This window comes from Buteo buteo, chromosome 8 (assembly GCF_964188355.1).
Source record: "Buteo buteo chromosome 8, bButBut1.hap1.1, whole genome shotgun sequence".
NCBI lineage: Eukaryota > Metazoa > Chordata > Aves > Accipitriformes > Accipitridae > Buteo > Buteo buteo.
In genome coordinates this window covers 36,124,421-36,137,875 of record NC_134178.1, presented here as the reverse complement: position 1 = coordinate 36,137,875, position 13,455 = coordinate 36,124,421, and the positions used below count along the sequence as shown (strand labels likewise).

At 38.9% G+C, this 13,455-nt stretch overlaps 1 protein-coding gene across 1 annotated transcript in view; it reads right to left on the bottom strand.

Annotated features, from left to right (window-relative positions):
* Positions 1 to 933: 933 nt before the first annotated feature.
* The window catches only part of GUCA1C (guanylate cyclase activator 1C), a 31,981-nt gene continuing 19,459 nt past the window's right edge, over positions 934 to 13,455 (bottom strand). The window contains exons 2-4 of the mRNA XM_075034109.1: positions 9,640 to 9,789; positions 6,776 to 6,863; positions 934 to 3,713 (exon numbers count right to left, since the gene is read on the bottom strand). Coding sequence (XP_074890210.1) covers positions 3,583 to 3,713; positions 6,776 to 6,863; positions 9,640 to 9,789 — 369 coding nt within the window. The 3' untranslated portion in view covers positions 934 to 3,582. The remainder of the gene's footprint in view (positions 3,714 to 6,775; positions 6,864 to 9,639; positions 9,790 to 13,455) is intronic.

The window sequence follows — 13,455 nt, the reverse complement described above, 5'->3', positions numbered from 1 at the left end:
CAGGGACTGGAGAGAAGAGCCTGTTCCAGCAAGAGATGGGTCATTATGCTTGTTAGACAGAGCTCTTACAGCCTAAAGTCATCTAGATTTTGCCATGTTAAAATCACATATTTAGGGTGTTTTCTGCCTCAGCTTTCTAATAAGCGCAGGTCAAAAAGTACAGTGTAAAGCTACATACATTTCCTATTTTTGGAATATTCTACTGTATTTAACAGAAGTTTTAAAAACAGTGCTTAAAAATCCCTCCCTGATATCTTCAGCAATTTCTATAATCATGCAAGACTTGGAGAAATCTTTCCATGTGGAAAATCTTGATCTAGTGTCTAGTAAATGGACATACGTCCTTGCACACAGGGAACCCAAGCTTTGAATATTTAATCAAATATTTAGCTGCTACGGTTTGTATGGTACAGCTAATCTTACATAAGGTAAAAAATTAAATGCAGCTGTGAGATCTTTTCCACACCACAGCAAGCTATCCTCCCACTTTGTCAGGGATGCATAACTATGGCATAAGGTTTGATCATGCCTGTTAATGCTTAAGCAATTTCATATCTACAACGAAAGGCAGTTTGCTTGTAGCTTTGAATTCTCAGAAGAAAAAAGTACCTATTTATTTTCCTAGCATATTGAGCTACCAGAAAAGAAAACGAGATAATTTTAGGACGATTAAGAATTGTTCAAAAAAGGGGACTGTCACCACTAATTACCTTTAGTTGTTTGGATGCAATAGAAAGAACATAAAGTCATAAAGATTTCTTAACAGTAAAAGAGCTTATATTAGAAAAGAAACTACCAATTACCCTGTTGATTGGCAAAGCTCACCCAGCTGTACAGAGTGAATTTGAAACCTGTGATTCTTTCCAAGGTGAATATGGTGACAAAATGATTAGCCATTCTCAGTGCACATCTATCTTAATTAAAACCTACCCCCCTGTGATGATGATATAGGCAGCCCAGCTTCTCTAGACGCTCACAGCTGGCATCTGCATCAATCTTGTTGACAAAGACACTTCTTGAGAGCATGTGCTATAATGTTTTTTCTCTCCCATGCAGGGCTTTGAAGCAAAAGCATTCCTGTGGGCTCTGGCAGCCCTCAGGATCAGTGGCTCAACACTGCCCCTTAACCACTTCAGTATTTGAGAAGGTGTGTACGTAACATGAGCTAACACCGAGCTTTCTTTTTCCTTTTCTGCTGTCTATTCAACTAGCAATAAACATTTCGATAGGTCAACTTACAATATTCCTTCATGACTGCAGAGCACCTGCACCGAGATGAGTTGCAGCTTCATGTTTCAGAACAAGACTTCGGGGGGGCAGTCACACTTGACAGGTTTCCATGTGCCACCTGATTTCACTGATACACTTGATAAGCAGCTGACAAATTTAGAAGAATGAGACCAATAGAACATTGTGGCCATAATGCATTTATCTTAAGCAGCTGTGTATCAAATTGTGCTTAAGTAATTAAAGGAAATTTATGTTAATCAACTTATTAAAAAACCCTTTTAATACAACACAACACTCCTCCTGGATTGGTAATTCACTTCATATAATTACAGTTACATGGAAAAATTAGACAAATTTAAATGGAAATACTCTCTTTAAAATCCCTTTATAAAAAAAAGTCTGTGTACATAGATAATAGTCATTTTTCAAAGTCTGTAACTTCATTAGTTTAAAAGCAAAAATCCAAACCACAGCTGTTCACATACACCCAAATTGCTTAGATTGGACCATTTTATTTTAAATATTTTAAAGCCAATTCTGAAGGACACCACCCTCATAGGATCTAAATGCAAAAGCATTAGATTGAGAAAAGTGTTTTTTTGAAGCCTGGGTGTGAGAAAACTGATGCTGACAATGACATATTAATGTGCCAATGATGAATAAATACAAGAACTTAAAATTTGAACCACCAGCAATCTCATACATAATTTTTTTTTTTGGAAAGGATATAAAAGATTCAAATGTCAGAACTATAATGTCAGAACTGTTTATAATGTCAAGTGATGCATGTTGCATACTTTTAGTATATTCCATTGATCAAACAGAACCTGGGATAAGTGCAGATGATGGAGCACATTTCATGTGCAAATGGACATGGGTTTGAAATGAATTTGGAAGAAAAACATTTTCATATTGAAATCTTAGTAATTGTTTCATTCAACCTGCACCAATCCATGCACAAATTATTTTGCATAAAGCTGATGCTTCTAACAATAACTAATATGAGTGTGATGCCTGCAGGGCACTGTCAGCCAAGGAGAACTTATTCTTTTGATATAATGTAGTAATTTGATAAAACTTGTTGCAGACTTGAGAGAGTATCAATCCCAACAGAGCCAGAGAGAGCTATAATTTTCCCTTTGCAGACAGTTCATGCAGTTCCATTTCAGCTCATAGAATTAATCATGTTATTTATAAAGTAAGGTTGAGTTGTTTTCAGTCTGGTTTCCTAAGAAAATGAGGCATATGTGATCCTGCCATCTGTGAATCCCTGCACTCCTAACAGCTCCCGCGTTCAGAGACAATTGCAACCCAACTTGAAAGAAGGGTTGAAATCTCAGAGAGACTAAATTGCTAAAAGCTTTCACCCAGGTATCTGGACAGGGCAAAGATACCTAAATTAGTACTCCTTCTCAGGCAAAGGCAGGAAGAATTCAGCTGTTGAACAGTCTGTTTGGCAGAAGCCAGTGGTTCCAGCAGCAGGAAAGAACTAGTCACGATACCTCTTACCTTTTGTCTCATGCAGCCATAGCAAAGAGCCCAGTGAAACTGAATTATTTTGAAAAGGAGGACATACAAGTCAAAGGACACAAATCTCTGGGAAAACAGAGTGCTTACAAAATGATTTGGTTTTAGCTATTCTTTGAACATCTAATTTTACTCTACAAAGATAACAAAATTTCGTTCCAGCGCTTCTGTAAAAGGTTAATTTGAAAGAACAGTAGCTGAACCCTGCCAAAACCATCAAAACATCACATTATTTTAATTTACAGTTGTAATAAAATCAAGAGTGGTAGACAGTTTGTTGAGGATAATGCATATCTCAGGAATATTAAGCTGAGTTGTTTCCCAGAGAACCTACTCCAATTTTGAGTACTGGTTAGAGCAGAGGTTAAGTTAATACAAACCAGGCTTCATTCTTAATTGGTCCGGATAGAACCCAGTCCTACCTAGAAGTTTATATCCACACTTTAGGTAGTAGGTTAAAGAGCCTGTGCTTAAAATAATAAATTTATTAACTCTGTGTCTTCTAGAAAAGTTGCATTTTGCGATATTTTCGTTGTTTTATTGATTACTCTGGACAGTGTTCATAGACACCAAAGAAGTTATTTGTACTGCATCAGATGATAGCTTTTCTGTTATATGTGGGCAAAGGTTTGTGTTCTGTGGCTGCCACAGTTATTATAAAGAAAAGAAAAGGAGAGAGATGGAGTCAAGAGTGAAAATTGTTACTCCTGGAGCAGGCTGCTCAGTATTGCCTGAGCAGGCTTTGGTGACATCAAGCTCTCTGAATGCATCAATATTATCTTCCTTGAAATGATGACACAGATGCCACATCCGTCACTGGATCCTTCAGATGCTGTGTCTCCTGCCATTCTGTATGACTTTGAGTACGTTGGAAAGGTCAAAACTTTTCGTAATCAATTCCATTAGGTCCTTGTCTTTTTCCACACCATTGATGAATTCTTCTAAAGTCAGTTCCCCTAAAAGGAAGTCAGATACTCCTTAGGAACCATGAAACCCAGCAATCACTCTTAGCCCAACACAAGGCCATTCATACTGAATTGAATCCCTCAGGAAGATCCCCTGTTCTCTGCTGATAGGCAAATGCAGGCAAAATATTTTCTAATCTTTTCCCACTTTGCATCAGATACTAGAACTCATACTTGCTTTTTTCTGTTAAAAGAGATCAAACACACCTTTCACAGAAGTCTAAGACCATTGTGAGTGGTTAGCATCTATGGCGACAGAAATGTAAAAATGGGTACTAATGAAGCTTCTATCAAGGCTGAGTTTAGATGTATGGACCAGGTCTCACTGAGCTAACTGGAATTTATCTTACAGCTGGTTTTAACAGATTAGGGTGTGATTTGCTGAGGATTACCAGGCATACTCCCTGTTTTGACTGCTAGGATTATTTGGAGCCACAATAAGACGTAGTAAAAAAATTGGTTAAGTGGTTTGATTAGATAAATTCTTCCAAGCAACTGAAATGATCATTTAGAGCGTGATTTTTTGGTCTTATGTCAAAATCAGGTAATACCTTGGAAGTTGCAAGACAACTATAAAATCTCTTTTATTGAGGAGCAGGAATATCATTTAGCATTCTTCCTCTTTTCCTGCTCACTTGTCAGCAAAGGCAAAGGCTAGTCCTAGGCATGTGTGTGCTTGCATGGTGCACAGGAGTGTTCACAATTCTGTGGTTAGAAGTTATTCCAGTGATACCGTTTTTCTCTGAGTGAGGAAACAGAACTTGGTTTAATAGGACGAGCTTGATCCTTTTTTTCAGAGAACGGTTCAAAGTTTCTTGTGAAAATCACAACAATGAATGATTTCTCACTGCAATAAGAAATTACAAGAGGCCAGACAAAGAGGAAGATAGCTGGATGACTTAGGGCCCCAGGGTGCAGGGGAGCAGTGATTCAAACCGCATGCCCTTCTGGTGGATGTTTAGCTGGATGACTTTTGGCTATTTTTGGATTTAAGTACTCCCCGGAGTTTTTTTGTGTTTTGGTTTTTGTGCATGGCAACCTTGGAAAGTTCATCTGATGTGAAAAAGAAAAATGATCAGCATTTGAAAAATGTGAAAACCACTTTCTACCCATGGGCAGTAAAGGCTGCTTCCTCTTTAGGCATATGGGTCCTCACTGCACTGGTGAGCAGGCTCATATATACACTATTAAAGTGGAAAGACGTCATTTGACTGAAGTCCTGGCTCTTAGACTTCAGTGAGAGGAGCAAGACCCTCTCCAGGGGCTGCAGTGCCCTGAGAATGTTCATGCCTCCTCTTTGGACACCCGTGCCCTTATACAATCATCCCAGGAGCAGAGACAGAACAAGCCGTCTCTGTACGCCTGCCTGCGTTGTCCTGCGTTGCCACTCATCCACTCACTTCCTCCGATCTCTCCTTCTATCCCAAGCACTCCTCCTACTTCCCATCTCCTTCCCTCTCTATCGCCTTTGGCTGAGGTCTTTGGGTGGATGGGGTTCCTAGACTTGTCAGATGGACATGCTGCACCATTCTCCTGCTTATGCAGGTCAACTGATCTTGAATTCCCTCCTCTTGATCCCAGGCTATATATTTCAAGGTACCAGTACCAGCGTGCAAGCAGACAAAACCCACTGCAGTTACCAGTGAGATGTGGTTACACTGGCATGCGCAGACTCACTGCGACTGTGATGGGTCTCAGGTTTCCTTGAGCTAATGAAAATAAATGGCAAAGCCATCAGATTTGGTTTAAGAATTGCTTCTTACAACCATGGGGTTATTTCTTGTATTTAAATGTGAGGAAGGACATTGCAACTTGTCTATTTGCCCTTTTCTTTAATAAGAAGCTACAAGGAGGTAGCATAGTGTAAGCCAAACTTGGTAAAATTTATCCCATTCCTCAGGTGAAGTTAGTCCTGCTGCTTTGCAGCTATTTGAAAAATAACTAACTGTGGAAAGCAGTTTGAAATGGGAGTATTATGAAAAAAATTCTGAATAATTCATGTTCTGGCATTTCACTGCTGAAATGTAAGACACAGAAGTCATTTTTTCAGCTGATGGTCTAGCTCAGATAAAATTATTACTTGCAGTAAACATACGGTCGAAGCAGTGGCCAAGGGACAAATAATCACAGAATTTGGGTTAGATTCTAGAATATGACTGTATGTTATTTGGAGTCCTTTGGTAATTTGCCTTCACCCAAAAGGTGGGCCAAGCAGGTGGGGAAAAAGTCCTGCACAAGTTATTCATATGCATCACAAGATCGCTGTTTATACTTTGATTATATATCACAAACAGCTTTTTTAAAAGTAACCTTAATACACCAAATAAGACCAGAAAAATGAAGAAAAAAATGCCCCACATTCCTGGCTGGGATCTGATTTTGCTCTGCAGTGCTTTCCTAATATTCCTAATTTGTCAATGATTGCAGTAATTGATGTAAAACATAATTGCCAGTGGAGGGAAGATCTTCATGATTAGAAGTATGGGGGAAGACACTCACATGCGGCAGGTTTTCTATCAGAAACAACTTTGAAGCAGTGAATTAAAGTTTTAGTTTCCAAATGCAAGTCCAATTGGCTTAATCTAGCTATCTTGAGAAAAAACAGAAGCATATGTCTTAGCATGTGTTAACGATCAGCCTTCAAGGGACATCCAATATGCTGTCCAGTCTTTAGAATGTGCTAGACCCTGTGCAACCGTGCATCTTAATTGGTTTTCTTATCCATTTTAGATTAAGCCAACACAAATATACTAAAAAAAATCTCAATCACACTTTAATTTTGCTGTGCAACCAGAGTACTGGCATTTTGGATGAACAGTGCAAGACCTCCATGTTTTAGCCCCTGCTGCGTGTAATTCCTCTGTCAGCTTGAGTCAGTTGACTAACACTTCACTGTAAAGCTGAAGTATTATATGGGTAAAGAAGAACAGATTCGGGCTTTCAGTTTGTCTAAAACAGTCAGTCCTGCAGTAATGCCTTCACCTCCCCTCTTGATCCCATACTTGATTATGGGGGAAAATCCCTGCCAATGCCAAGAAAACCCAGATTCTTACCGTCATTGTTCACATCTATCTTCTGAAATATCATGTTTGTGAACTCTTCAGCAGGCATGCTGGTGTAGCCATTAATAGCCTGGATAGCCTAAAAGCAGAAATGCAGAAAGTTCTTTCAGACGTTTTTCCATCAAGTTGTGAAAACAATACACTGGCAACTGCAGTAATTGCGATGCAGCTCTTTAGTTCACCAACTCTTTCAAAAATTGCTAAATAAATAGCTATTTCAAGTAAATCTTCAGTAATGAGGATTGGAAATTTAATTAACATAACACAGCCTGAAGATTACAGGCTAATTTACATATCTCTGAAGGTCTTCTGAAACCATGTGGCACCTCTGCTCTGCAATACACTTTAGATTCCACACCAGCATTCTTATCTTGCCCTAGAGAGTTCTGTGTCTTTAGAGAGTGCCCTATGGTCTGAGTGATTTAAATAGAGTATTATTTTTCACAGCTGAAAGCACACGAGGAGAAAGCCCAAGTCATTTTTCTATTAAGACATGCTTAATTTAGTAGTCACAAATAAAGTCAGACCAGCAGTCCTGGAAGCTGGCGTAATTTACTTGTCCTCCATAGAAATTAAGAAAACCAGAAGTTTCCCCTCTACTTTTTCTGTGGCAAAAAGGACCCAATATTTGGAGTAAAGGTATAAGGTATAAATGAATATTTTTGCAAAGTTGTATCCCATTCACTGAGACAGTAATTTTTGCGTTTGGTGGTCATTCAGGTTAATAAAATAGGAGCCTGTATGTTAATAGCCAGTGGTTCAGATGCAACAAGCATGTGTTTAAAGAGTTGGATTCAAACTCAATATCCCAATTAGTAATTGACTGGGAAAATACATGCATATATGTTTATAAATACACATGCATGTATGTTCTATAATGGGCATACTACAGAATTTGTTTTTCTACACCTGAGTTATCTTGAGATGAACTGTGTTGTGTAAGATAATTCACCATATAGGCCAGTTGTTTCTTTCAGTATTCCTGATATTATATTAGAACTCATTATATTTAAATAAAATGTTAAGTTAAACTTATTCGGCACTGATGTGGAATTTTTGACTATTACTGTCTTTATCTGACTTTGCACAAATGAGTTCCAAAAGGGCAGCAAGAATTTTACAAAAATAGGTATGTAAACTTATTTGTAGTACTAATTCATACTTTAGCTACTTTTGGTGTTCCATATGTCTGACCCTGATGCAGTCTTCAGAAGAAAGTTGTACCCCTGCCACAGTTAAATTTGTTGTAGTGCTAAGAGTAAAGCAGTGGTTCCTGAAGTACTTGAATCACTGACTACCACAGAGTGACCTTAAATAATAAAATAACTGGGCTGTTAAAAGGCATTGAGAGGGTGCATGGTTGTCTGGAAGGAATTTTAAATATTGATAATGATCTGCTGGTCCAGAGTTTGCATAGCTGTAGGGACATAGGAAGTTTTAATAGGACTTCTGTAATTTAAATTAATGTCTCAGATATGACATCATATCTTTTTGGACAAACCCTTGTTTGTTGATGCTTAGTATAAGTAGGGCCCCTAATGGCTGTGAGCCTTTATTTTTATTTTTGTTTAGAGCCCACCGATTTTAATCTAGCCTAGGTCAAATGACTTAAGCAGGTTTAAGTTAAAGTTCCCATACTCCAAAAGAGAAGAAAACACACAGAGGTTTGAACTGGTTTTAAAACCAGGTAAGTTGAAAAAGAAATCTTCTTTACATTAAAAGGATTTTAATTCTCTTTTTGGATAAAGCCCAAGACAAAACACAGTTGCCTCATTGCCTCTGGGTGAAAAAAGATGCAGAATATCTGCAAAAGAAAGATGTCATTAGTCTTAAATGAGGAGAAATCTGGGAGATGCAGCCTCTCCGTCTACCTTTAGAAAACTGCTCTTTAGAAGGTGACGCATCAACTTTATTTGTTTGACCCCATGGCTCCATCTGGCTCCAGTTCCTTTTAATTTGGGCAGCAGCTCTTGAAAGTCTCTAACAATGACTAGCCAGGCACCAGCACAGAATCCAGGAAAAGTATGTTCCTTGTTTATTATGACATTAAATCCCTATTTCGATTTTATGCTCCTTGCAGCAAAACCTTGATCTGTAACGAGTCCTGTGCATTTAGGGAGCAGTATTAAGTCATTCATATTTGCAAGGAACCCTGTAATACCTTTTAGATGAAAGCAGCTACTGAAGTGCAAAATACTATTTCACTAGAGCAAGTTGAAAAATACATAAATCATTTTAAAGAAAGAATTGCACCGCTCTGGTTTTATGGGTTTGAAATGGACCCATTTTCTGCAAAATTTTATGCAATATTTGTATTTGGATGTCACTGCATGATTTCATGGTAAAATTAAATTATCCCAATTTAATTTTAAAATAGGAATAATGGCATTTGTAGTAAACAAATCTAAAAGCCTTTCAAAAAAATAAAATACTGGAATATGTTGATGACGTGTATTGTTTCTTGCAGCAAGATCAGTTTGAGAAGCCAGTTTTCCACAACAGACTGGCACAAACACTTGTAAACAGCTGTTTTATTCATTATGCCGCTTCAGTTCTACCCTGCCTTATACTATAGTTTATCACAATAATGTCTCTACTGTTTCTACAGTTTTTCACTTTCAGTAAAGCATTATATCTGTAGAACTATGTTTTAAAGTAAAATACTACTTAGATACATTTACTTCAATAAGCAAGAAAATAATGGCAGGAATGTCACTAGCCAGAACAATTCTGGTTTTACAACTGTAAAACATTAGGTGAAGTACAGACAATCCATTTACAACACATGATGAACCACTGTTTCAGGGGCAATGCACTGCGTCAAATGCTCTTGCTATTGGTCCTAACTTGCTTACCGTGAATATGCTTAATAGTTCTTTTTTGTCAATACATCCGTTTCCATCAGCATCGTATAACTTAAAATACCACTTCAATTTTTGGTCAATTTTCCCTCGTATAACCAAATTTATTGCAGCTATGAACTCCAAGAAGTCTATAAATCCATCCTAAGAGAGAGAGAGAGAGAAAAAAACCATATTTAACAACATTGGTTTTCTGTTAATTCTGGCAATTTCACAGAAACAGGTCACCAAATTCACTATAATCCACACTGATTTATAAAGCACCTTAACACAGAATTCTCCTGTGGTGTTTAAAAAGGATGAGCTCAACTGGAAGTACTATAGGAAGGGGTGTTAGCACAGACACTTTTGTTCTCCCCTGAAAGCTGGGGGCAGCGAGGGTGGGGGGCAAATCTGTTCTGAGCAATTGTTATTGACACTTTTTGAGGATAAGAGAAAGAGTTTTGTAGTAGACTTCCACATGCAAAAAGAGGGAGTCTGGGATAACTGGTTTGGTACCGATGAGATGTCTAAGCAGAGTTGCTTATATTCATATGGGTACTGCAGAACGACAGATGATTTCCAGTGCAACGGAGCTGTTCCAGGTGTTACTCATCTGAGAGATCATGTACTAAGTGTTGTACATGGTAACCAATAACCTGGCATGAACCCCAGGTACTGTGGTTTATCCATATAAACATCAGGTCTCTCTTGACTAAATGCATTTTGCATGGGATATAAAGCCTTCAAGTCATAAACTAGTTTCTAAATAGTGAGGACTGGGGGAATATTCATAGGGAAAGAGCATTTCAGATTGATTTAATTCCCTATTTTCTGCTTCCTTGTCTGAAGCTACTGATGGAAACCTGTCAAGGACAGGCCTCCATGGTCAGGTGGTCCAAGCTACTGTGACAGTTCCTCTGTTTCTGCAAAAATGTGGTGAGGATGGAAGAAACAGTTGCTGAATTTGGAGAGTCCTTGCTCCAACTGTTTTTCATGTGCATATAAAAAGAATTAACAGCTGGTAAATTTAATCTTGTGATCTTTACATTGGTGAGAATCCAATTGCTTGGAAAACGTTGGAAAGCGTCATCAGTTTCAGATGGCCTGTGATTGAGAAGAGAAGGTTGGATGAGTATCTAGTAGATTTAGCATGTTACTTATTTTTATTGTCATATATCAATGCACGTCTTGCCAGTTGAGGTTTTGCAATCAGCAGGCATTAATCTGTCCTTGAGACTGTACTAGGCTAAAGGAAAAGAAGTCCTGTCAAGGTGCGGTGCGACTCATTGCCATACTTGTACTGCTTGTTTTGATTTCTGTGCGAGCCTGTTCAGCAGGGTGGCACCTAAGAGGTAAATCCAATGTTTCAAACACACTGGATTCAATGTCCGTGCAGAAATGGTGCGTGCGTAACTTGTGCAGACTGACCACTGCTTCACAGACTCTCTGGGCAGGTTCTGCTGTGGTTGCTGGATTTACTCTAATTGCAAACACAGCAAAGGCAAAGGCACTATTCAACCACTGTTTGGGATTAAATAAAATTTGGCAGTAACTGCATGTAGTTTTCAAACAAGATTAGGCCCAGTATTAAAAGCAGATGCTTTACCAAAAAATGACACACCGTGTACTGCATACTTTACGCTCCTTTTTGGCACACCAGCTTGAATTTCAATTTTGCAAATATTATTTCAAGAAGCGTCTGATCAAGTGTTTTACTGGAGGGCAAGGTTTATTTTGCTGATTACATTTCCATCATCTGATTTGATAGATCTACTAAGAATGTGGTTAGATGCATTTCACATTGCTGCCTTGTTATTGCTTTTCATACTCCTTATGAAACTGCAGTTTAATTTTAGGTTTGGTGGATGCCCATGACCAGATTAATTTTCTTCTTTCTCCCTTACATTTCACTTTGGATTTTGGAAAATAGTATTTTGTTTGCTTTCTTCCTGTGTCTTGGTGTCGCTGTTGTTGCTCTGACAAAGTATCAGAAGTTTGGACAACATAATAATCACCTTAATGTGTCTGGCTATGTAATTCTGATCTGGTGGATCGATTGGCTGTCTGACTGAAGGCCAAAGTCAGAAAACTCCCACCTCTGAAAAACACCTGAGAGAAACTGTAGTTGCCAGGAAAGCCCCAGCCACATTCTGTAGACATGTAAAGACCACCGGTGACATGTTAACCTCAGCAGCCAGTGCACCAGGAACAGAAATACTGAGAAGGCAGACATGTTTATCTACATGATGTGGTACCCAGAAGCATTGCACAAAAACATTGATGAGAAATATACTGGTTTTCCTTTCTACACCAAAAACCATACATTGTAGGTAGAAACATAAATGTTTACGTGATGCAGAAGGCTATGGTGATCTTGTTACACATATACAGAGCTTTATCAGATAAAGAGAAATACTACACTTTTTGCAGTAGCATCCAAGAGCCTCAGAATAGTACATTAAATAATGAAAAAAATTGTAACAGTAACCTATGGAGATCATCCGGTGGTTCTGTGAGTACAACAAATAATACAATAAAAGTGTTATGATGTTATTAAAAGAATACTGCTGTGCTGATTTACCCATCTGCTGCTGTATAGCCATTCACAATGCAAGTATCTAGGTAGGTTCTTACATGTCTCCGGGCTCTGTAAAACTTCACTCTGTGCAGCGCACACAGTAAAGCATCTGTTGCTCATTAGGAAGTCAGTAAATCACAACAAAGGGCTACTGTAAAAATATTAAAATAAAATGAAAAAAAACCCCACAAAAAAACCCAAAACCCAACAACATAATAAACAGAGATGATTACCAGTGGTGGAAGCTATAAATAATTTACTTCTGGTGGTTTACTCTGTTATTCCAAAGGGCAACTTTCTAATATTTTTATTAAATGGAGTTAATGCTGGTGAAGCCTGCTTGTTTGGCTGCTTAGGATACTGGACAGATTTGGGTGATGGATGCACTGCTTGTGTGTGAAGGCTTATTTTCCATGTCTGCGCAGCACTTGCCCTGCCTTCCTCGCTGTAGCACATTACAGTGGGATACTGTGGGCATCTGGAAGGATGGTGAAGTCCAGCTCCCTTCCCTGGCCGAATGGGCAGAGCCAGCTGGGGAAAGCTCCCAGGGTATCCCCTCTGGATACGGTGTAAAACAGCGGGGCAGAAATCTCCTAATGCCGTTCTGAGGAGTGGGCCGGAGACACACCAAACAAATGGGTTCAAAACTTCCTTTACATGCCTCAAAGTCTTCTGGACTTTCTGCTTAGCGTAGTAGACAAAATAAAAATATATACTTTTTTTTTAGTCTCTTAACAGCTTGACCAGATGAACTATAAGCTTAGGGATGCCTTATGGTTGTGCATGTGTTTGTGCCCTTTGATGCTGTGTTTTTGTAACTTGTTTTGCTTTCACTGATGAGTGATTTTTTTTAAGCTGCTTGAAACAGTTTGATTCACAAAACAAAGACAAAAGAAGGCTCCAAAACTGGAAGGCGAATTTGCTGATGATATAAAATTGGTCCTCATGGCCCTGAGGGCACCACCAGCCCCGACTGCCTCTGCCCAGGGCCCAGGCCCCATTTCAGTTGTTCATTAGTTACTGGATCTCCTGAGGAGAAAGCAGTTTAATTTTGTCTTTTTATGAGATGTTTTTGCTTCAGAACGTCAGCCTGTGTGCAGTTGCTGGAGGCCTGCTCACTTTTGTTTGGGGAGGACGGGGATGTGCGTCCTGTGAGTCAGTCAGTCATGTCCGTCCCCACAAAGCCGGGCACTGAGGGACCGTAGCGTTACACAACAGCCATTAATACCCCAGCCGGGGAGCCGTAGGAG